Genomic DNA, 24,539 nt, shown 5'->3' on the forward strand with positions numbered 1-24,539 from the left:
TCGACAAAAGCATATTCCATCGACAAGAGTTTTTATTGTTACCTTTCAGTCGGTGTCAAATAGCAAAACAAATAAATATGCAAAGTCATTAAGCTTATAAACACCGACTTAACAGATTTTTGCAAATGAATACGAATGACTTGTTTTGGTTTTTGTTGGCTGGTTTGTTCGTTTGTCACACTTTTTTCTCTTCTTTTAGAGATTAAGTATTTTGGGGGAGGGTTTGTTAAAAGAAGTTGTGTTTTAGGTTCTTATTTATTGTTAAACATATGTTTCCCTTTTAATATTTCCATAACTCCTATTAATTATTGAATTGGATGTATGTTTTCTACCTGTGTATATGTATCTATGTAGCCATATGCGAAAACGACGAATGAATTGCCAATTTGGAATTCAAAAAGCTGGAGCGAAGTCTGATTTATCTAGTTTCCTTATGAAAAATGTAATTTCATATATAAGGTGTGACAAGTAGCTGTGTTCAAACGATACCTTTTCCATGTAACATTGTGCAATTGGTAGTCATAAAATATGTATCTGTGAAATGAACAAATTCACTATTAAACCGTTTTGACTTGGCATCTGCCGAAAAGAACACACTTGCTTTGTATTTTCAGATGCATGCTGTATTGTTTCCCCTTTTGAAAAGACAATTGTCCACTACACCTCAGAATTCCTGAGTTGCATCTTCATTTTTTTTATTTACCTTAAGTTAGACAATTAGGATGAGAGTTTTGACTACATTTGAGGGGTCTTCCATGAAATAGTGAATATACATTTGATACACAAAGAGACAACCCGCCGTAACTCCTTAGGAAATGACTGCTTTATTAAATATATTTTAAAAAATTGTTTCAGCATATTTTACATAAACAAACCTAAGGGAGAAATAAATCACTGGCTTTATACATTACAAGACATTGTACACTTTCACCTTCACTGGAAATGAAATTTAAATATTGGAAAATGGCAGATCACAAAACACTGTGGTCTTTTGATTCCACACAAAAAGTGGGGTAAGTTGTTTGTGTTTAATGCAAAAATGCTATCGAGTGCGTATACACAAGTCCTGATCTTTTAAGGTATTCATCTTACAAGGTGCTCAGTGAGAGAGGAAGGAGACCGATCAGAAGGAGCAGCAGGCTGGGGTAAACAGATCCAGCATGGGATAGGGTCAGGATGCAATTCTCGTAGGGGGGCAGGCAAGCAGCGTAGGCCATGACATGGGCGATGTAGTTCTGCTCTTGAACACTATGGAAAAGATGAGACATGGGACCTTTGGCAAAGATAGCCACGTCCTCGATGGAATGGGTCTCTGAGCCAAGAGGGACAGCAGCCTGCTGGAGGTATGCATCACCCGCTAAAGACAAATGAGAGCGAAGAGGCATAACATTAGCCAAACCAATATTGTTTAGAATAATAACATTGATCATTTCAACAGATGGTTTGAAACTTGAAATTCGATTAAATGCAAAACAACTAAAGAAAACCACGCCATTTTTTTAAATTTTTAAATTTTTAAATTTTTTTATCTGAATGCTCAAAAATAGCGCTAAAATGAATTGCTTTGATTTCATAATGCACCTGTGGTCTTTTTTCCCCCCTCTTACGCCACAAGAGGGAGCCATCGCACAGCGTGGGCTTTTCAAGAGCGCGAGGGCACTTACTTGAAACTGTTTCATTCACATCCGGGCGAGTTCCGCCCGGGTACCCCGGGCCATTTCCATACACGGCTGTGGTGAAGTGCTTTCCATCGTCACCTTTTTCTGAAGACACCCCTGCGCATCACAGGAATTTTTTTTCTTTCTCAATAACACTCAGCATTTTGGATGATGATAAACTTTTATGTGAGTTTTTAAAACTTGCATTTCACCTAAGACAGGGTTTCCTCGGGGTGAGTACCCTCCAAATGTAAAGACGTGGGAGTGGTCTGCTGTGACCACAGTCAGAGTGTCCAGCTCACTGGTCAGCTCGGCTGCTCGCCCAATAGCATTGTCAAATTCGACAGCATCACGGAGAGCCCTTTTGGCGCTTCCTCTGTGGTGACCGTGGTCGATTCTCCCACTTAAAATTTGATAGAAAGTACTTGACGTAAGCCACTGAGGAACATCGCTCGATTAAATACAATAGATTTGATTCTTGACATGTTGAACGTGTACAGAAAGAAACACTTATCTTCAACAAAGAGGAAGAATCCCTTTGGATTCTTACTGAGAATCCTAATCGCTTTTTCCACCATGTCAGACAGGGAGGGATCTGTGGCTTTATTGCGGTCCAACTCATATTGACAGTCTCCGGGCTCAAAGAGACCTGCATAAAGAGAGATGGGACACGACAAAGAAATAAGAACTTGATTTCTCACCGGTCTCTCTACCTGCTTTGGGATTGCAGACGAAATGTATGACTCTAAGTCAGGCACATTTATGTATTATGCAGAAAAGTTGATTAATGTTCATTGTCCTAATTTAATAAATTGTAAATTGAATGTGTAAAAATGTTTCATATTTAGGGCACTGTCAGGCCAGCTTCCTTGAATACTGAGCTTCCTTTTAAAAAATTCTAACTAGGGACAAGACAAGACCCTCTCTCTCTCTCTCTCTCTCTCTCACTATATATATATATATAAATATATATATATATAAATATATATATATATATATATATATATATATATGTATATATATATATATATATATATACATATATATATATATATATATATAAATATATAAATATATATATATATATATATATATATATATATATATATATATATATATATATATATATATATATGAGAGCCATTCTGTATGTTAGAAAACCAAATTACTTTTATTTATTCATTTATTTATTTATTTATTGTATTGCGAGTATACACTTTCATGAATGTCTTTATGGGCTGTATGTTAAGCTTTTAACAATATAAAAATCATAAATCAAGCCAAATGTTACACACTGGACCTTTAACTGGAGGCAGTGTGGAGGCTAATGTTGAGTGGTCCAGGTACAACTCCCAATAACAAGTTATTATGTTTTATCAAACTTCTTTGTAAACAGTGATGACTGGTGTGTACTGTATCCAAAGCAACAATGTGTTCACAGAGAGGAATTAACTTCTCATCTTACCCATCAGGTAGTCTGTACTTTGAGGATTGATCCTGTCAAAGTTGATCTTGTCGAAGACGTAACGGGCATTCTGGAAACAATTAATAAAACCATTAAATTTAGCATCCTCGTAGGGAGTAAGCAAGCCGATAATATAATATTTTTACGACTTTCATAGCAGCAGCTCCCTGAAGCAGCAGATGTAACGTATTAGATCCCTGAAGATAAGATTTACTTTGGCTTGCTTCGAACTGTAAAAAGGAAGCATTTTGAATACAGTTTACCTTTTTCCCTTGCATCCACTCTGAAACAAGATTTTTTCCATCCTTGCGCATTCCTACGGAATCCGCATCCGTCGGATACTCTGGGTCGGCTACATTCTCCGGAAACATGTACTTACGACCACCACCAAGGATGACCTATGAAGGAAGACAAATTTCAACATGTATGAACTGGTATCATCATTGGCTAGCTAAGGCTGGCGATTGCTGCTGCTTCTTGAATTCTACCTGAATATCAAGCATCCTACAATTGTCTACCGAGTCAAGAAAACCGTTTGGGAAATGCCTCTGTGTCAGTGCTTACATCGATCTCTGTGTTGCGAACAAGCTGGGAAGCGATGTCAGTGCAGCCCTCGCTGGCAGCTTCGGCCGGGAGTTGAGCGTCAGAATACCAGCCTCGGTCGGCAGAGTGTGCATAGTTGGCAGCCGGAGAGGCGTGTTGCACTCTGGTTGTTGTGACAATTCCCACAGACTTCCCTGAAAAGCATGGAAACCATGGTCACAAATTGATCGTCTTTGTCGTAATGTCTTTTGGAACATGGTGGACGCTGATATTTCTACCAGTAATGAAGCATCAAATTATCTGATCGACTTCATTTAACAATGTAGTGTCATTGAAAGAGCAAGATCAGGCCGTCGCGAGACATCAAGAATTACAAGGCGTATTCCAGATTTCTTGCGTCTATGCGACGTGTACAGAGTGCTTTCAAAGATGGAACAGCAGAACAGTAGGGACTCATTGGTAGTACATGCTGGCTATGTAACATTCTCATAAGCAGTTCATTTTCCTCTGGCATTAAAGTTGAGGTGCAATAAAATGTCCCCTTTGCTATGTTCACTGTCTGTGAGTGAACAAGGTAAAAAAAAAAAAAAAAATCTGTCAGCCAAATAGCAGAGGTCGAGATGCTCATGTGGGCATTAGTGAAGCACCCCATTGGAGTGTTCTGCGGTATGTGATTTTTGGAACATGGCAACAGGGTCATATTGTAATCGCAATATTCCAATACTTTATTAGTCATGACTTTACAGTCAGTCCTGTCCATAGCAACACATAAAATTATATCAAAGCAAAGAAGAAACAGTACAACATTTGACATCTCGATCATTTCATCATTCATTCACAGTTATGGTGCCTCGTAATGTCTCTGCGTCAACAATGGATGAACATAAAAGCGACTGCACCTGCTTCCTTGGCCCGTCGCAGAACCGAAATCACCTCTTGTCCATGAGAAGCGCTACAGTTTCCCCGTGGGGTGGCAGCAGTGAGACCGATGGTCCCATAATTTGCCTTCACCCCACATAAGTAAGCCGTAGCTGTGCCGGCGCTGTCCGGCATCTGCTGGTCCACATTGTATGTCTGCAAGTGATCAAAATGGAGTCAAACAGGTCAATAGTGGTTATAGCAATTACCGTAATCAACAGCAAAACGTGTTTTTTTCGAGAACTTTTTGAGGCTCCTTTTGTGATACTTGTTTGTGATGAAAAATACATTGAAAAGGATCAAGATGCACATCATCTAGAACTGTAAGCATGAGTATTAGTTAAGATCGTGACCAACCAATACTTGCAGTTGGCCCTGGCAGTACTTGATTCAGGGTGACAACACAGTATACAGTATATGGAAATTATTTGATAGTCTCTTATTATCTTGGTTTGGCCAAAACCTTGGCTGAACTGGAGCTAAGTAAGCTGTCTCTGATTAAGATGTTCTTGGGATCAGGCAGGGACTTGGTGCAGCTATTGGGCCCTGAGCAACAGCTCAGCCATTTAGAAAGGGATCGGGATTGCGCGAGCAGGGTCACACAAACTGTTTTGGAAATATTTCAGGTTACAAAATTAACCCCCCTGAAGGGCAGAGTACTCCTGGTAAGCACTCTGGCACACTGTTCAAACATTCCTGGACACGGACCAGTTTCCATTTAAGCTAACTAATGACTTTTTTCTTTTTTTTTTTTTTACAATTTAATTAAACATTCCTATGCTGAAACGTGACACTCTCAGTCAGAGACTACCAACCTTAGACAGGGCCAAGTATGGGAATGTATCCATGACCAGACTGGTCTCCTCTCCACTGTGTCCTGCCATCTGACCTTTCATTATCCGTGCAGCGGTCACCGTCGGTACTCCCATACCTGGAAGCATGTGGAAACACAGCAGAGTTTGAAAAAACAGGCACAGGGTCAACATTGTTCCCTGTGAAACTCAAAGGCAAGTGAATAACATCCAGGTTATTTTCAATCTTCAAATAGTGTGACAGCAACGCAACATTTCTCATCAGAGCAGTTTTACACACTGTGGTTCTTTCAATTGACTGACTAGCCAATTTTTCAGAGCTCGCAAAGACCAGTGCATGCCTTAGATTTTTCGTTTCATTCTATTTTGCGGTTATCCAGATGATTCAGCGAAATAAGTCTTAGCTAAGTCAGGTGTAAAACAACATCTCCACAAAAGTGTTGGCACTAAATCAATCGGAGTTGCGCAATTTTAAGGATGATTGTTCTCATCTTCCCAGCACATCATTTATGGTAGGAACTTTGCATCTTATTTCCAGTTAAGCGAGTGGGGTTATTAAATGTTACTGATAATTCCTGAGCACCAATAAAAACTGGAATATAATGTGTGTGTGTGTGTGTGTGTGTGTGTGTGTGTGTGTGTGTGTGTGTGTGTGTGTGTGTGTGCTGATAATTCCTGAGCACCAATAAAAGCTGGAATATAGTGTGTGTGTGTGTGTGTGTGTGTGTGTGTGTGTGTGTGTTTGTACAGGTGTGGCAGAGAAAAATGAAACCTTCAAACAATCAATCAGTTTAATGTTTAGTTTAATGAGTAGTTGCAAAATAATTATCTTCGATCATTGGTTTTTCTGTGCAAGTATAAAAGTTTCGGTATTGAGGATTAAGGTTTTTTATTGTCATAATGAGGACATGAAATTTTGCAGAGACTTAAAAGATTGCAAAGTTTCATTGTTTTTTCGTAATGACATAATACAGATCCTTGATCCTTTGACCTTACTTAAGATCAGTGGGCATTTTCTTGTGAGGGCTCCTGTCTGGCTGTAGTGGATATTCAAAAAATTACATTAATGTTGCAAGTACTGCTACACACACAGGTATATATAAAATTGGTTATATTTGCAACTTTGGAGCAACTGTCCCTCCAAGTGCAGAGTTTTTGGGGCCAATTCCAATTCCTCCCTTAACTGCTCAATCTCAACCCTCGCCCTTAACCCTCAATCTTTGGCCCTCAATCTTGGCCCTCAAAAAGTGTAAGGGCTTAGAAATGGGACACCCCTTAAGTGCAGTTATGTCTTCAGACTGTGGGGGGCGGCTTTACGCCAAAGCTACGTCCAGTCTGTCAAGAAGACGACAACGACGACGAAGAAGGAGAAAAAGTGAAAGACGGCGAAAAAGGAAGAAGTCCTCCTTCGCTACACAACGAGGTATACAAGTAACGTGAAGCCGGGACCGCCGGTCCGGTTGACAAACCTCGTAAAGTAAAAACAAAAAAATGTTACGCAACAACGATGTCAATAATCCATAAAAAAAAGTTTTAAACTAAGGATAAAATGGTTTCGTAATATTTATATCTTTATTAACTAAGAAAATACTTCCATTTGTAGCTCGCTTTTACATGGCCATCTTTTTCGAAGATGTCTTGGCGAAAATACGCAATGCCTTCTGGGTAGCCCTTACTGCCAAGGGTGGTCCCGGAGAATCTCAATATTGAGGGCGATACAGCCCTTAAACTCCTCCCTCAACTTGACGTTCTTAGAATCGGGACAGCACTTGCACCTCGCGCAAGCGTGCATTTTTGAGATTGAGGGTTAAGGAAGGAATTGGAATTCACCCTTGCTTTGGTTTCTGTTAGTTCTGCTTTTCTTTTTCGATTAAAAGGTAGAACATATTTCTAATTGTGAATTGAAACATAGGAAAGAAAGCAAAGCTCAGTTCTAAACTCACCGTCCCCCAAAAAGAGGATGACATTTTTGGCTTGGTGAAGATTGGGCTGTTGTTGCAGGGCGACATTGAGTGCCTCCTTTGCTTTGTTATCCCAGTAGCTGGCAAGGCGCTCGTCATCTGCAGGCATAGAAAACACATTAACAGTTTGCAAGTAAGAAGTAAAATCAGCGAAAGCAGCAACAAAAAAAGAACTGCTTATTATTATTATTATTATTATCATTATTATTATTATTATCGCTATTATTTATAATTAATAGAGTGTTCTTCCTAATTAGTATCAATAGTCTGTTTTTGGTTTTTTGAAAAAGAATTCTCACGGCATCTCGCTGGAAAATCTAAGAGCATGCGTTGCAGAAAAAAAACGATCCTCTGAAATCAATGTTCTTACCTGAAAAACACAAAGTCAGAGGTACTGCAATGCATATTAGTAATCCAATGACGATGAGTTTGTGTTTGCTGGCCATGTTGTGCTGGAACGAGGATCCGTGTGTCATGGTAGACTGTGGTGTCTTTATAGTTACAGCCAGGGTGCAAAGGGCGCTGATGAGACTTTCAACACGAGCGAGACACACAAACACAACATACCATGAACACACACGCACAAACACGCTCGTGCGTTGGTACTTACTTCTATTTAAAGTGTTGAAGTGGGGCTGGAAATTATTGTGAATTAATAAAATTCATTTGTGGAAACAGTGAGACAGAAATATGTCCATGCTTCTCATTTCAAGTTAAGGTATAACTTATTTTTATCATTAACTAATCCCCACTAATTGTTAACATGTGCAGTAGTGGTGTGTTCGCAACACCCTTCCTATTTACTTTATCTCTGTGGTTATGCATTGCTTTATAATTGTCTCCATACATTACATTTCCATTTCACAAGACTGGGAAGCTCAGGCCAAAACCATAACTTTGGTTTTGTTTTTTTTAACAAACCACCCATTTATCCCAATGTGTGGCTGGCTTAATTGATAACTTATGACCAGCGTGTGTGTGTGTGTGTGTGTGTGTGTGTGTGTGTGTGTGTGTGTGTGTGTGTGTGTGTCTGACTTTGTACCCTGGTTAAATCTAAAGAGGTGACTGGCTTATGGCTCGGGCCCATTATTACAGGGCCAATATTTTTTGTCAGATGAGCATTTTGAAGTTTTTTTTTTTTTTTTAAATAAAAGTTTTTCATGATCAGTCATCTTGAGCTACTAAACACTTCCTGTCTTTGTTCTTTTCACCACTATAATTTTCTGCCTCACCCTGATTAGTTTCATCTGTCTTTTGGCAACCTGTTCTTTGCTGTGTTTAGCTGCGAGTTTCCCTCCTTCTCAACTTTCTGAGCTGAACTTTGGGTTGCGGACTTCCCTGTATTTTTTTTTTTTTGTCTTTATCTGTGCTTGCCATTTTTGGCTCCATGGTTTGAAGTGCGGCACTGCTCATCCTGTCATTACAATTTAAAAGATTCCAAACTTATTTTTATGCATGACACACTTTGTAACACAGACAAATTGTTATTACTCCCATTACAATAGGGAAGACAACGGAGCATATAATATCTAAAGCACTTGGCCAGCTGCTATCAGATCCTCTCAAGATCTGATGGCATCTGTCGAAACTCTGCTTGCTTATAATGTTGAATGTTTTTGCTGTTGGTTTTAAATGGAATAAAAATTTTAAAGACACATTTTTCTCAATATTGTAATTCAAGTAACATGATCAATTAAAAAGCTGTATAAAAATACATTTGAGGATATTTGCTTAGAAAATACATTCATGTACAATCCAAATAGAAAACATCATGTAACAGAGAGCAGACCACCTATGTGGAACAAAGGAGGTTGAGACGCAAACAGAATATGAAGAAACTCGGTGTGTGTTTTCGGTCCAGCGAGAGGTACAGCATCGAATGAGCACTTCCTTGTAAGGCCTGCGGGTGTTTGGCTGAATCCATCAGAATATTGCTTGAAAGAGTGCGACGCCCTCGGTCTGCCTGTTTAAGATGAAGGTCTAACCAATAAATAAGAATTTGTGGTAGATGTCGCCAGTGGAGTGCGTGTTTGTATTTACAGTAACTTTACAGAAAAACAGGAAGACTGGGCTGGATAATATCAAGATTGGATAATGCTAAGGTAGTGCAATAGTAGTCACTTAGCGACTACAGAACAGCCCTACAGCGTAATGGTAGTAATAAATGCTAGTTAGATAAAATAGCGAGTGCTGCGTTTCAAGTGTCCCAACCTGCACCACCCTGCCTGATTGTTACTGTTTTGCCTCCACTCTGTGATTGCCGGCGCATAAAGTGTCTGTTGGTGCATGCATACAAAACACCTATTAGTTTGTCCGTGTGTGTTGGAGGAGGTGGGGGTCAACTCAGTAGGCGGAGTAAGCCCAACAAGCCGATGCACGCCAGGAGGCTCGAGGCAGGAACTGTGGCACCCCCGTGGATGTGGCTATGGGATTGCTGGCATTTTGTGTACGGCTCCAAGCAGGCGGCGTAGGCCATGACGTGCGCCACATAGTTCTGCTCTTTCACCCCGTGGAACAGGTGAGCCATTGGGCCTTTGGCATAGATGGCAACATCCTCGCCGCCGTGTGTTTCAGCATCCAGTGGGACGGCAGCCTGCTGCATGTACTCCTCGTCATCTTGGCAAAAGGAAGCGCGATAAAAAAAAAAAAAGATAGTGGTTTTAGATAACAGATTAAGTTTTTCATTTGGTTAAGTGTTTGGCTTTTGGTAGTGCATTACTATTACTGTACATTTGTACATTTGGTTTAACCCATATAATCTTTGCAAAACTGCCTTGTTGTTGAAAACTTTGTCCGAATATAAACCAGGTTTTTAGCATATTACTCTTGGCAGATCCAAAAAGTTTCAAATGAATTATTCAATTGCGTATGTGCACTGAGCAATAGACGAATGGGTGCTTCACAGACACAACTACTCATTTGAGCATCATTAGAGACGCCAGGACTTTCAGAAAGACCAAATTGGGGGTTTGAAACCATTTCATCCCTGGATAGAATTATTTCCACCTTCAAATATACACACTCATGCAATGGGTGGAGCAGTAGTGCGGCACGAGGCTGGGAGGAACTGGATCATTGCTGCCAAGTGTTCCACAAAGAAACACAAATAACTAGTGCTACATGTAAATGCTGGGACTTGTCCAAAAAAAAGACATCAGAAGGAGGTCTGGTTAAAAAAAACAAAAAACATAAACACAATTTGTCATCTTTCAGTTCAACAGGAGGGGAAAAAGGAGCTCGAGTCAGCCGGAGCCGCAACCACATCAGCTGTCCGTGAGCACATCAACACAGATGAGTGCAGCATATGAAAGACATCAGTCTCTACTTACAGTAATCCACAGTGCTGATGTTCCCTCTGGTTCCATTTATGTGGACGTAGCCGGGACCGTTGGCATACAAGATGCTCGTGAAAGGCATTTTGTCATCTGCATTCTTTGGTGCAAGACCTGAAGGACAGAAATTAAATACATGAATAAATAAATAAATAAATAAATAAACGGTGGAGAGCTAAAAATACACTGCCGACTGCATCTTTTCACATGGGTAAAGACAGTAGCCTGTACCTTAAGAGACAAAAAGCAAGCTTTTAACATGCGAGTTATGTAATCACGCACTCAAATATTATGTAATCAACAACTTGGCCGAACGCGACGGAACAAGTCAATCGTGGCTAAGGCAGCTTTTTTTGACGTGTATGTTTTTTGCCTCGCAACCGCGACTGCATTCGCATGCCTTGAACACCGAGGATTTGCTCATTACCAAAGATGGGATTCCCTCTGGGTGTGTTGCCGCCAAAGGTGAATACGTGGGAGTGATCAGCCGTGACCACAGTGAGAGTGTCAGACTCTCTGGTCAGCTGTGCGGCGCGATGGATGGCTTGGTCGAACATCACGGCTTCCGTCAGAGCCAGTTTGGCGATGCCGTCGTGGTGGCCGTGATCGATTCGGCCTCGTAAGAGAAGAGCACACAAGGAGCAAATCAAGACCCGACCAATCAAATGACTACTGCTCGATCATCACCCCTCACATGGTTTTGTACCAGGCTCCTGACATTCACGGTGCAAATGAAGAACGTACACATTGGAGAAGTGTAGATTCAGTACTCATCTTCGACAAACAGGAAGTATCCCTTGGGATTCTTGCTGAGGATTCGGATTGCTTTCTCCGTCATCTCCACAATAGAGGGGTCACGGGTGCTGTTCCGAAAAACTTCAAATCTCATGTCCTTTGGCTCAAACAAACCTGGAATCACATAAAATCACAAAAAATCTTTTATTATTATAATGTATGCTCCGTGTGGGCACACTGACATATTACCCAGGACATCACGGAACTGCTTGTAGACAGGAACCCACGCAAAGAACAATCCTATCACATTTCAGTGCTCCCAAAATTATACCAGCTTTATAATCACTAAATCATCCTACACTGTTATAGTTTCACAAAATACAAACATACTTCATATAACCTGAGAAATCAATTTGAATGTTTCAGGAATGCCTTGGATACATCTGCTATGCCTCTGGATTGCAGTCTATCTGTAATCTATAAAAGTAGAAAGAAAGAACGAAATTGAAGGGCAACTGGACCAACTGAATAGATTCAGTGTTGCGTTTAACATAAGCGGTTGTCCTTTTAGTACGAGGCACAACACTTGAGACGTGCCATATCTGCAACGTTTATCAGTATTTCACCAACTCTTGCCCAGACAGGAGTATAAGGGCTTCCGGGTTGTTCTTAGTTCTCTTATAAGTAAGAAAATGACTCGTAAAACTGCCTGTACGGCAGCATCGGTACTGCACCTGTAAAGGCAAAGTTGGCTCCTTGTTTTAAGCGATTATTAACATCGATACCGTTCCTCAAATGACACAAATGGGCTGGATGATATTCAAGCAGCTCTCTGATTGTTCTTAATTTAAAGACGGCTCTGCAGCCAAACACAAAAAGGAGATGTTGCACTTCTGAGAACTCTCATTGGAGGTGAAAGTGGACCTTTAAATGAAATAAAGATTTCAGGTTATGCACCCACATGCACAAAACAAGTAAAACAAAAGTCGATAACAGCTCAATTGCTTCTGAATTGCAGTCAAGACTCATCGGAGCAACGTGCCCTTTGGCTTTTATGGCACTAGTTAGAGATAATAACACCATTTAACTGTGAGTTTACAGCACACGGCCATGACGTTTTATTTGCTTGTAAAGATGAAAGCTGCCCTCACTGACAAGTCAAAGAGAAGGTTTCGTAATTTTAAAGCACAAGTTATGTACCAGTGCCTGATTAATAAGAGCAAAAACTGCATGGAAGATACACGCATCATTTTTTGCACAACCTTGTGTGTTGTCGCTATGTGTTTCATGTACCTTATATATACTGCACTTCTTTATATACTGCAGTCCATTGATCATATCAGCACCCATATCACAACTCATAACACCAAGGCCAAAGCTAAGTGTTGACATCAAGATGTCAGTATTGTAGCGAGTGTCTCCCTCAACAGGGAAATGTTCTGGAATAAATATGGCTAAAGGCTAAAAGTGATTTTTGTTCCATAGACGTAAAGAGAGAGGACTGAACAAATTATTAGAATTTTCTCAAGCGAATGAGACTGGCATATTTTGCTGTTTCTTTTTCCGTTGCCATTGTGATTAACAGGTTACATCCATTGTGTATGAAAGCTAGCAAGCTTGGGCTCCGTGTTCTACCTGGCGGTGAGCGAAGAGCAAATCGCCTATCATGTGAAGACCCCCTGAGACGCTTCCTAAAGCAGTACAAATTGGATCGCCAACCAACCAGAACTCCATCTGCCAGCACTTGAATAAACTAAAGTGTGGCTGGATTAAGGACTCCCACACAAACAAGCTCCCAACATTACAAGGCAGGCATTTTTATACAGGAATCCACAGGGGGAGAGAAGCGTAGTGAGGTCAAAACAGACCTGGAAGAACTCAACAGATACTGAAGCAAATACAACTTGACTGGCACAAGCCCAGCAAAAGAAAACAGCCCAGTGTGATTGCAGCCTGAACCTCCAACGAGAAACTTAAGGGCGTAAATGTGCAAAAGGAAACCTATTTCTGTAATCTCTCTCTGCACTGGCACTTAAATACCCACCCATGAGTCGGTCTGTGGTTTTCACATTGATCTCGTCAAAGTCCTTCTTGTGCCAGACATAGTGTGACTTCCTTTTCTGAAAGAGAAATAGACAAGTAATGGAATAAATACATGGGGCTTGAGGGCTGCAATCTCACTCTACATAATGTTCAGTTGAATGTAAAAGCCCAAATAGGGATAAGAGTTGAAAATGATCAAAGGCTAAAAACTTTCTGTGCAGCACAGCAGACTCATTCTTTAACCTAAGAGTTAATATATGATCAGTCTTACTGGTTTAGCTTTTAGCCACACATCAATGAGGTTAATCTTGTCTTTACGGTCTCCCTTGCGAGAGCTGGAGGTAGGGTACTCTGGGTCAGGGGTGCCTTTTGGTGTCATATACATCCTTCCTCCACCCAGGATTACCTTCAATGGACCAGGAGGAAACATCACATTATTAAATATCTCCAACAACAACTTTAGCTTAAAGGCCAAAGAATTCTTCACAATCACATTGAACAATTGGATTGAAAAATAGTTGCGCAGACCATCTGACAGAATGACACACTGCACTACTAGAGGCAAATACAGCCGCGTTTTGCTTCAGTTGGCTCATGGATCGACAACAGACGGACGGATCGACTGCAACATATTGACTACTTAGAAGCGTGCCAAACAGAACTGCTCTTACATACATCAATGTCAACATTAGTGACGAGTTGGGTCGCGATGTCGACACATCCCTGTTTGCGTGCGCTGAAGGGAAGATCAGAGTCACTGTACCAACTGCGGCTGACCGAGTGGGCGTAAGCAGCAGCCGGAGATGCATGCTGGACACGGGTGGTGGTCACTATGCCCACGGATTTTCCTGGACATTGAACAGACGCACAAAGAAAACAATAAGCAGTACATTTTTTTATTTGTTTTTTTTTTACAAAACTGAAACAAAACTCATCAACACTATTAAAGTTTGCTTTGCATTTTTATTTCTTTTTTTTAAAATATAAAATCACAGCTTAGAATCTTGATATAATTTGATTTTAAAATGTAAAAATCGCCATTAGATAACACATTAATCATTAATCTTAGGGGCACATGGAGACAGCATATGTAACTTATATGCATCATAAATTAAACCTTTACACATTCCTTGCACATCATTACATGACCATAAACACAGGTAAATGGGAAATCAGACGCCAACCCCCCGATATGATCCCATACTTGGACATTGATCTGATGTGTGGCCTTTCATGTGGAGGGTGCCTGCCCATCAGATTACAGTATCACATATTTTGAGATAAGAAAGTTATTCCGATGGGCTGAACTTTCAATTCCCACCAGTTTGCCCTGTTGTTGCATGTGTTTACCCAACACAGTCTCACTCCGTGTTGGTTTACCTTGCGCTTTGGCCCGTCGCAGGACCGAGAAGACCTCGTTACCGAAGGTGGTGTTGCACTCGTACGCCACTGCGTTCGCGCTCAGCCCGACGGTCTTGGCGTTGGCCTTCACCCCGCAGTGGTACGCTGTGGCTGTGCTCGCGCTATCTGCCACCTGCTTGTCCACACTGTAGGTCTGAGTATAGCAGAGAGAGAACATTTCAACCCGAGGTGGAAAAAAGTCTTGGGCTTTGGAGATGTTGAATACACGGCCATACCCGCCTGCCTCTACGCTCATGTGATGATAATTAAAGTATGGCACATGGTTTGAATGTGATATCACTGGACTGTTTTTACTGTTTGAACCGCAGTGTTAGCATTTTTCGGGTAAAGTGATGACATTTGCAAGAAAAAAAAGAGAAAGAGAGAGAAGAAAACCCAAGAAGTAATTCTTTTCAGAAACAAAGGTTTAATTGCTTGAGTGGAAGCCAAATATAGCGTGCGGCAGGGTGAACCACGTCAGCTCAAACAAGCATGTGAGGAAGACAAATGACACACTGAAGCCACACGGTAATGCACGGGCTTTATCGTTCTCTCTCTCTCTCTCTCTCTCTCTGCCCTCAATCCCACCGTTCCAGCAAACCGCACACATCAACTCCAACCGCCTCCACGTGGATGGCGATAGCGCGTGTCTGTGTATGTGCCAGGGTAGCAAGAGTCACGCAGTTCAACATCGTAAAGCAAGTCGCCCGAGCGGAGGTCGATCGGTCGGCCGGTCGTGCAATGCAAAGGACGCTTTAGGTGAGATGACATGTCAATCGCGCGGCATTGCGCCCGCCGATAAAGGCCGTCGCGGCATAACAACAGGAGGCAGCAGGTTGTAAAACAGGGGCCACAAATATTGGACACATTGATGAAACCTTGTCGGGCGGCAAAGACATGAGAAACGTCGGCGCGTTTGGCGGCTGCTTGGCGGATGACTTGTGAATTGTGTGCCGCAGGGTCATCGTGATTGTGTTGTCACCTTTGAGAGAGCCACATATGGGAAAGTGTCCATGGCCAGCATGGTCTCCTCCCCCGATCCTCCCTCCAGTTGACCTCGCAGGATTCGAGCTGCCGACACCGTGGACACGCCCATTCCTGGTGGACAATGATTGAAAGGTTGAAGGGTTAACTGATACAGTGTGGGTATGGTTGCTGTTGCGTGTTGTTTTTGTCGTTTTTTAACTGGACACATTCTGCCGGGGTGATTTTATTTTTCTCCTCCGGCCCATAAAACCAAGACGGAGACCAATTTTTCTGTCAACTCTGTCAGCATTTGAAAAATGTGCATCGGAAATATTGAACAGACTTTTTTTTTTTTTTTTTACGAAATGTTTGTTTCTAAAGCTCAGGCTACGACTGACGAGAAGAGGAAAGATATTCACGAATGCTCCGAGCGAAGTCAAAGCATGTCAGCTTGGACTAAATAAACACAGGACATCTTCTGAGGAACCACATTTTCAAACACAGTCCTCGCGCTGAGCGAGACGCAGACTGTGTCCGCCAAGTATTTAGACTGCCTCTGGGAGAACATGTTACATATAAACATCCAACAACGATTCCGTGAGATTCCAATGCGGCATACATTAGTCAACATAAATCAGCGAGGGGACTTGTTTTGGTCTCCGTCTTTGGTCAACTGACTTGGGAGCCGTTGCTTCACAGCGCTCACGCGACAGCGGTACAGCTCTCAAGCTCTGCCTCAACCATCACGCTCATAAAACCTCATAAAACAAAGGTCCATGCAGGACACCACTGGAGTGAAAACCCGACCACCCAGACATGTGACTCACCAAGTTTGATTTGAACCAGATACCCCTGGTAGTTAACTAGAACAACACTTTTGATCCAGTGAACGTCCGAACCCCCCCCCCTCCGCAAAATGAAATGCAACGCTCGCGTGCAGCCCGCCAGCCCACTGCATGCTGAAATGCACTTGGTGCAAACGGTGACGGGCAGCGGTTGGGCCTCTGTTTGACAACGCACTGAGCATATGTGCATATGTCAGGAGTTAATGTGCAGAGAGCCGCCACGTCCGTGCCGGAGAACAATAACACTTCAAATGGCGGCGCCTCCTTCTCGGACAGAAACCCGATGCATTCTGTGGACAAATGTCTGTTGGTCTCCATACAGGTTGTCCTGTTGTCGTACCTTTCGGTTTGAGACCCACGAGTAAAACACATGACACATGAACAATGCAGTGCAATTCACAGTAGCCAGGGCTTGTCTAATAAACACACTGCAAGTTAAATATTCACTCAACATTCACTTCCTCTTCCCACACTGAGGGGGAAAACAATCTCTAGCTGCACATACTGTGTTATATGTAAGATAGAGCTGTTGCAAAAGTTCCAATAAAATGAAAAGTGGAAAATGAAGAGGAAAAAAACTAAAGAGACTCTCTGGGGATGAGTTTTGTGTCAGCACAAACAGATTTTTCTTCCTTATTGCTCTTTGTCATTGACTCAGGAAATCTGTTTTTAGGGAAGCACTGTTTCCATATCTGATGGAGACGACACAACAACACTTGCACTTGGAGGCGACACTCTTCGGTGTCATTGTTCAGACTTTTAACATATCGATTAATTATTAGGTTATCAAAGTGACTGTCAAATAACTTGCAAGAGCTCCTGGTTCAGGGAAAGTCTCACCATCGCCGAGGAACAGGATGATGTTTTTGGCCCGGTGCTCTCGAGGGCGGAGTTTCAGGGCAGCATCCAGCGTCATCCTGGCCTGAGCATCCCAGTACGACGGCTCCTTCTCCAGGTCGTACAGATCTGCACGGAGGAAAAACACACACAGAGAGGTGAGTGACGATAGCGACGTGGCGGATATGAGCTGATCCCAGAGATTTAGACTTGTGCGATATTGACTGCCGCTATCTGTCGGAACGGCGTTTTCACGCGTGCGGAATGACGACGATCCGGCAAAGAATTCAGCGCCTGCAGGAGCCTTCACTCTCGTTCCACCCCTCTGGCATTTTCTGACACTGAACTGTTTGGGCCTTGGCTCAGACGAGAGAGAGCAGGTTTCTCAATAGGTGTCAAAATGACAAATCTGAAGGGAGGACTCTGCAGTCTTTGTCCATTCATACTCGCCAAGGGGTATTTTTTCAGGAAAGGAAGTGAAAAAAAAACATTCCTCCAACCTGACGGCAAAAACAACGGAAAGTCAAACAGTCCATCCCACAGTTTACACAGACAGGTACACACAGGCTTCGGCGCATCCGCATAAACACAGACCTTCCCGCTCAGAGGACACGTCTAAAATTTGCACTTTGCCGACCAATTTTCTCCAGCGCAGCCTGTTCCCCCTGGCGTGTTTACTCAGTTTTCCAGCTTTACCTTTGCTTGTGTCACCACCCTGGTGCCGTCCGTTTGTCTGCCCACAAGCTGCCACCAGTAACCCGCTATGCCGGTGGCAGCAACAGTGGCCCTGCTTGTATCCTCACCTTGGCTCTCCACGGCGGCTCTGCCCACGGCCAACAGCAAGGGGCCCAGGAGGACGAGCAGGAAGTCGGGGACCCCGCAGCGTGGCGGCGCGCGCATCTCGTATCCGAGCGACCTGGAAAGCCTGGAGGGACTTTGGCGCGAGCTGCTTCTCGGAGGAGAGCGCACGGAGAGCAGCAGGGGCGCAGCAGAGGCGCAGGGGCGCAGCAGACGCTGTGCTGGTGTCTATGTGTGAGTGCGCGTGTGTCTGTCTGTGTGCGTGAGTGAGTGTGTGCATGTGTGGCTGCTAAGACCTCCGGCCCTGCCTTTTTAAAGCCCCACTGGGTGTGTAGTGAGCAAGGGCCGACGCCAGCTCATAGGCTGACAGCCACAAAAGAGGGAAGAGAAAATGTGAGTGGAGAGCAGAGGAGAGGAGTGGAGAGGAGTGGAGAGGAGAGGAGAGCGCTGGGGGGGGGGGGGGGGGGAGTGAAAGAGAGACAAGAGGAGCGGGGGACCACACAAGAGCCCGAGCAGCATCGCAACCTCGCTCGCTCACTCACTTTGATTCCTGAGAGCCTCGTTTTATTGTGTGTGTGTGTTTTTTTAGAGAAGGTTGCTTTAATTTCGTTCTTCCTCTGAAGTGTGTGTGACTGACGGACAAGCCGCCCCTTTGATGTGGTGAATGTGTAAAACGGCGTCTCGGCACATGCAGCGCACACACGCACGCACGCACACGCACGCACGCACACCTCCACCGGGGGGAGAGACAGAAGGTGGGCCATCCCGTTTGTGTTGGCGTCCACCAGGACACCAATCAGAGGTGCCTCGCTCCGACACCGCGGCGGTGAGACCAGGGAGAGAATGCGTATGCCAGCCTTTTCTGGACAATATCGCCGTGTGCTCTACTTTTCGTGGCAGCTCGGGGGGGAAGGGTCGAATTTCCACTTCTCCCTTCTCTCCTCAATCTTTGCATTTAAAAGACCCCCTCCAATATTTTTTTTTTTTTTCTTCGGTCTCGCCAAGTGATGTTGGCCGCTCTTTCCGCGGTGGAAGCGAAGCTGGCTGAAGCATTTTTCTCCCGTGAAGTAGTGGAGAATGCCTGCCGAATGAAAATGTCTTCCGCGCTACGCAAACATAGCGCAAGTTAACGTGTGAAATGAGGTGAGCCGGGCCAGGAAGAATCAAATTCCTGGCGCGGGGCTTCCACCTCGTGAACCCGCGGGGCAGAGACCTCGTTCTACTCTGGGGGGGAAAAAGGCATTCTGACGGGCGCTCAGTCGGCGCTAATAGGAGTATAGAGCCAGTCACGTGCGCCTGTAATAAAGTCATTGCAGCAATCTGTGGTAAAGGGGCCTCACATGATGCTCGGAAACACCGGCGGCGATGCGCAAGAGCGTGAAAACCTGTGGAGGCTTGTTGCGGGTGGCTCACGGCAGAGAAGGTCTGCTTGGCGTTGGGAAAGTCAAATTGGGCTCCTGCGCAGCAAGCGCAAACACCTGAAGGCGGCTTCAGGTCTCAGCGCGGATCACACTTAAAGCGGGAGGTGCGTCGCTGCTTGATTACACGGCATAACGCGCTTGTGAGGAGTCGATCTCACCCCTCAGAAACAGAGGATCAGCAAAGTTTGACAAGTCACTTTTCCCAGCTTGTGCATTCAAGAATCATCACATCCGGGCTGATAACACGGTACTGTCACAGGTAAGTGCCGACATCTACTGCAAACAAATAAATAAAAAACAGTCATTTGTGCGCGTGTGATGCGTTTCCCAACTCAAAGAGGGCAACTTTCCTGTTGATGGCAAAAACATATTTCAGAATCTATTGCCTGAAGTTGTTGCTGTCATGACACGTACCAGAGTCCGTTCCAAAAACCTGCTTGGTACAAGCAGAGGCCGGGGCAGAGGAGATAAATATATAAATAAAATACATAAATACATGTTTGCCCGGAGAGAAATTGCATTTGGGGATATTTATAGTGTGACAGGTGGTGAGTCATGAGATCAAATAGTGGAGGGATATGTGCGAAGGGGGTCGGTGGGTGGGGGCCGGGGGTGTTCCTCTTCATTATGTGGTCAGCTACAACAGAAATCCTCCTCTGTGCGGCCCAAAAGGGCACCTGTTTGTGTGTCTTAGAAAATAAATATAGCAACCAACAGGGTGAAGAACAGTTATTATCCAATGAGTAATACTGCCACCTGTGTTTAAGTGTATTTCCGATTCCATTCCGCTGTGGGAGGACGCGGCACACACTTCCACCAGGACGTTTTCTGTCTTTTTCCTTCAACAGCTTGACGATGTTCCATGTCGCGTCACCTTTTTTCGGTTTTTACCAATTCCGAAAGGAATCAGAAAGGCCAGTGACTCAGTAACGTAATTTGGGAGCAACGTGTTTCACCAGCACAAATTGAGGGGCAAGACAGAGGAATAACCATGGGCTGAAAAACAACTTCAAGCCTTTCAGTGGATGAGATGACAGGGGATGGCAGAGGCCAGTATTGTATTGTTTGAGTTACTAAATACTAGCTTGACCAGAGAAATCTAAACATGCAGCTTGGGAGTGTGCCGCACGTGTTGTGGAGATGGCAGGCAGGCAGACTTTGACTTGTTTCGCTGGAATCCTCGCACTTCTAGTTGATGAATCCAGGCGCATGGTTCATAAAGCTCGTGTAAGTTGTTGCCTGGTATCCCAAGTTTATTTTCATATCAATTGTTGCTTTTATTCATTTTTTCAAATGTTTTTTTTTTTATTTTCTATGGTGTAACGCACACATGCCTAATTATTGCGTGATCCCTAAAGATATCTTAAAAGGCTGAACCAAACTACAGCAGTCTGTAAACACAGACAGTGTGTAAATGGACAGTGCTTTCTGATAAGTAATCATCCAAGGCTGTTGGACTGAAGTCCAGATTAAAAAGAGAAAGAAAAAAACTTCAGGTTAGGATCATTTTCAGCTTGCGTTTCACATCTTTGACAAAAAGAAGGTTGTTTTCAATCTGGCCTTAATCTGGATGTCAGATCATCTGATCCTGCACTCCTGGAATCAAATCCCTCAGGGGGACGAGCGCTTCACAGAAGACTGCTGGCTCTGCTATGATCTTGTTTGCAAGAAGGTGGGTTGTTGCAGGTTAGGTTCTGAACCTGTGTTAAACAGCTCTAATGGCTTAAATTGGCCTGAAACCATGGAAGACCACTTGCTCAAACAAGAGGTCTTGGACTGTGTTTGAAGCAACCTCAGTGAGTAGTGCCAAACCTCCTGGGCTTAGTTCAACAATATAAATCAAGGACTGTGCAAAACTGGCCATTAAACAAAACTCTTTGATGGAAAAATAGTCCCTGGGAGTAAAGTAACAACACCAAATTTAAAAAAAAAAAAGAAAGTCAAACTTCGGCATCAAGGTTGGCCTTGCGCTTGAAAGAACTCTGAGCCGGGGGTCCTGTGCAACCGTCTATCGTCTGCTTCCTTGATTGAGTGATTTGCGGTTGATGCACAGGGAAAGTCAAAAACACTACTTTGCTCACATAAACCTTCACACATGGGCTCTCATCATTCCAGCATCTGGATCCTAAATCAGACCCTCACCCCTCCCCAAAGTTAATTACAAATGACACGCAGGTCTCCTCTAACCTAAAGATCCTGTTAATTACAGTGGTTAGACGGATCTCGCGTCTAGATTACAACTCATGGAGGAAAATATTTAGGTTCAGGTTGTCAAAGCGAGGGTACACAGTGACTGTCGGTGGTGCGAGACCACACAGCCTCACTTTCAAAGGAAGCGCCAGATCCTTTGCCCCGAATTTGGAAAGGTAGCTTCAAAAAGGCACTAAAGGTTAAAGATAAAGAAGACAGGGGGTGAAATGTGAAGGATTCTTATGGAGGAAAGTGCATCACTTTAAAGGTCCCATGTGGGAAAACAGAAACAAAGTTTTTTGTCTCTATCAGCCTGTCAATGAGAATCCCTTTATTTTATTTGTTTGCTCCACTTTTCAAAGTGCCTTCGCAGACCCGCAATTGAGAAAAGTATCCCTTTGTGATGTCACAGAGGGCAGCTTCCTCTCCAAGCTAATTTTCAAACGAAGTAGGGCTTTGCTTGTAGCCATAAGTGTTATTTTTGTGAAAAAGATGATATTTAATTGCAGGTGTTAAATATAATCCAGCCACAACCCTAATTAATGTACGTTCCCATACTAAGCAGCATACACTTTTTAACAGTGCTTTGCGACACTAACGTGTCTCTGGAATGTCACTGAATTAGCCTGGGCTCAGAACAGACTCCACCCACTCCCCTGACTGAGATCGATTCTTTGGTCTGGCATTGATTGACTGGTCAATGTCTCTATTTGGAACATCGCAACACCATAAATCACAAATTACACAAGTGCCATGAAACAATAATTTTAATAATTTCAATAATAATTTTGATTTCTGCTGATAAAGCAAATATTCAATGAGCGCTGGAGGGATGAGAGGAGCCACTCAAAAACAACCTGAGCAGCACACAACAAACCTCAGCCTTGGCTGAAGATCCCATCAGACTGAGGGTAGGCAAGTGGCTCCGTGGTGGTCGGTGAAAACATATTTTGGATTAATTCTTTCTAAAAGTGGAAACAGTGTCAGAGCCGGAGCGCAGAGAGTCTCTGGTGCAGACCAAGGCTGCGAAGAAAGATAAAAAGTTAATCTTATACTCCTTTTGTTCATCCCTTTTCAGAACTGGTGCGCACTGAAACAGCCAATTCTGGAAATCGGCCCTGAACAGACATGCGAGAACTAAAGTTTTAATAAAAACAAAGCAGCCCTGGAGAAACAATTAAACCATGTCGGCAATGATCCCTTCTGGCCCCCGTCACAAACACCCTCCGCCCTCGACGCACTGTGCTGGATTCTCCATGTGTCGAAGCAAATAAAAAAGCAGAGCAGGACCCTATCTAGATCATTTCAGGAACGCACCATAAATGATGTCAGTGCCTGTTTTTATGCGGACTGCCACTGACTGAGAGCCCATCTCAGAGCAGGATGCCACGCCGGTCATAAAGACAAAGGTTTTACAGCTGGAGTGCAACTCAATTGGGGGACAATTAGGGGCGGAGCGCCAAAAGACCCGCGTCCTGAGAACCTCCACATCAAACAGTCTGACAGCTCGAACATGTGGTCCCTTTTTTCAATTTTAATTGGACTCATAAAGGAAAGATGGATTTGAGCTGAATTAGACTATGGTGTGAGTGTGTGTGTGTGTGTGTGTGTGTGTGTCCATGTGTGTGAGACAATGAACATGCCTGTATGTCTCTGTGTTGCGTGATAATTGCAACCTAAATGTGCTGGTTTTGTCCTGTCTGACTTCATAATTTAAAGTTGCCACATGGAAAATAAGTAAGTTGCACATGACTCATGTCCAGACCTACAGTATAGCCTCGAGCTTTACAGTCTGCATTGCAGAACATATTGCATTTGGCACTGCCGTTGAAAAAAAAATGCTTCTATAGAGCCCATGGTTAACACGCGACAAACATTTGCTGGAAGTCACCGGTGTGCTGGTCTCATGTCTCCAGCCTGCTCAGCGAGATCGCACAGACGAAACTGCAACTCACCTGCTGGGTGGCATCTCATGAGGAGAAGATAGCCGATGAACAGCATCATCTCCCGTCAGCCAGAGGTTCTTTCTTGCTCCGTCTCTCGCCTCCTGCTTTGCAAGGCTATTCAATTTTGTTTGCGATTGCAAACCACTCCTCTTATAGCTCCACGCAGTGCACTGGTAAGCAAAGTTTCACACCCCTGGAACATCCCGAGAAGCTATAAATGGATTGCTGGAAAACATCACTTTCCTTCCAGCACCTCTGTTTTGTAGTCTTGGCTTGCATCTTTTGTTTGTGAAGGAGGTAGAGAGGGGGGGAAAAAGGTGTGTGTGCGTGTGTGTGTGTGTGTGTGTGTGTGTGTGTGTGTTGGGGGGGGTTATTTTAGAACATCTGCACACACATATCGGCACCACCGGCAAGCAGCACTCACCTCTTTTACCAGTTTACGTCAGAAACATCCCTCAAATGGGAGCGCGGGCCCAATTCCCTCCCCATGAATGCTGCCCATCTTGTTTCCTCCACCTCGCCCTGAATCAAAGCGCTCCTCTCTCCTGGCCCTCTGTGGAACATGTGTCTGTCAGAGGCTCACACAGATTGAGGCTTTTGTACTGCGGGTACAAAAAGGTTGCGAAGATGCAGCGGGGAGAGACGCTCGGAAATAAACGGAGAGTTAA

General features: G+C 43.7%; 2 protein-coding genes across 2 annotated transcripts; both read right to left on the minus strand.

Annotated features, from left to right (window-relative positions):
- Nucleotides 1–803: 803 nt before the first annotated feature.
- Nucleotides 804–7,883, minus strand: LOC142885854 (alkaline phosphatase-like). Its single transcript, XM_076022588.1, has 11 exons — nt 7,728–7,883; nt 7,340–7,456; nt 5,400–5,515; nt 4,566–4,740; nt 3,688–3,860; nt 3,387–3,521; nt 3,124–3,193; nt 2,173–2,307; nt 1,871–2,062; nt 1,665–1,775; nt 804–1,357 (listed from the first exon to the last, which is right to left on the minus strand). Exons 1-11 carry the CDS (start codon nt 7,831–7,833, stop codon nt 1,089–1,091), a joined length of 1,599 nt encoding a protein of 532 aa, XP_075878703.1. The 5' UTR covers nt 7,834–7,883; the 3' UTR covers nt 804–1,088.
- Nucleotides 7,884–9,014: 1,131 nt separating this feature from the next.
- alpi.1 (alkaline phosphatase, intestinal, tandem duplicate 1) lies at nt 9,015–18,754 on the minus strand. The gene is made up of 11 exons (XM_076022589.1): nt 18,320–18,754; nt 17,520–17,645; nt 15,851–15,966; nt 14,848–15,022; nt 14,143–14,315; nt 13,739–13,873; nt 13,469–13,544; nt 11,464–11,598; nt 11,117–11,308; nt 10,687–10,803; nt 9,015–9,973 (listed from the first exon to the last, which is right to left on the minus strand). The coding sequence occupies exons 1-11, from the start codon at nt 18,414–18,416 to the stop codon at nt 9,696–9,698; spliced, it is 1,620 nt and encodes a 539-aa protein (XP_075878704.1). The 5' UTR covers nt 18,417–18,754; the 3' UTR covers nt 9,015–9,695.
- Nucleotides 18,755–24,539: the final 5,785 nt, after the last annotated feature.

The sequence above is a fragment of the Nelusetta ayraudi genome, unplaced genomic scaffold, assembly GCF_046127955.1.
Source record: "Nelusetta ayraudi isolate G7.1 ecotype Tasmania unplaced genomic scaffold, CSIRO-AGI_Nayr_v1 ptg000013l, whole genome shotgun sequence".
Taxonomy (NCBI): domain Eukaryota; kingdom Metazoa; phylum Chordata; class Actinopteri; order Tetraodontiformes; family Monacanthidae; genus Nelusetta; species Nelusetta ayraudi.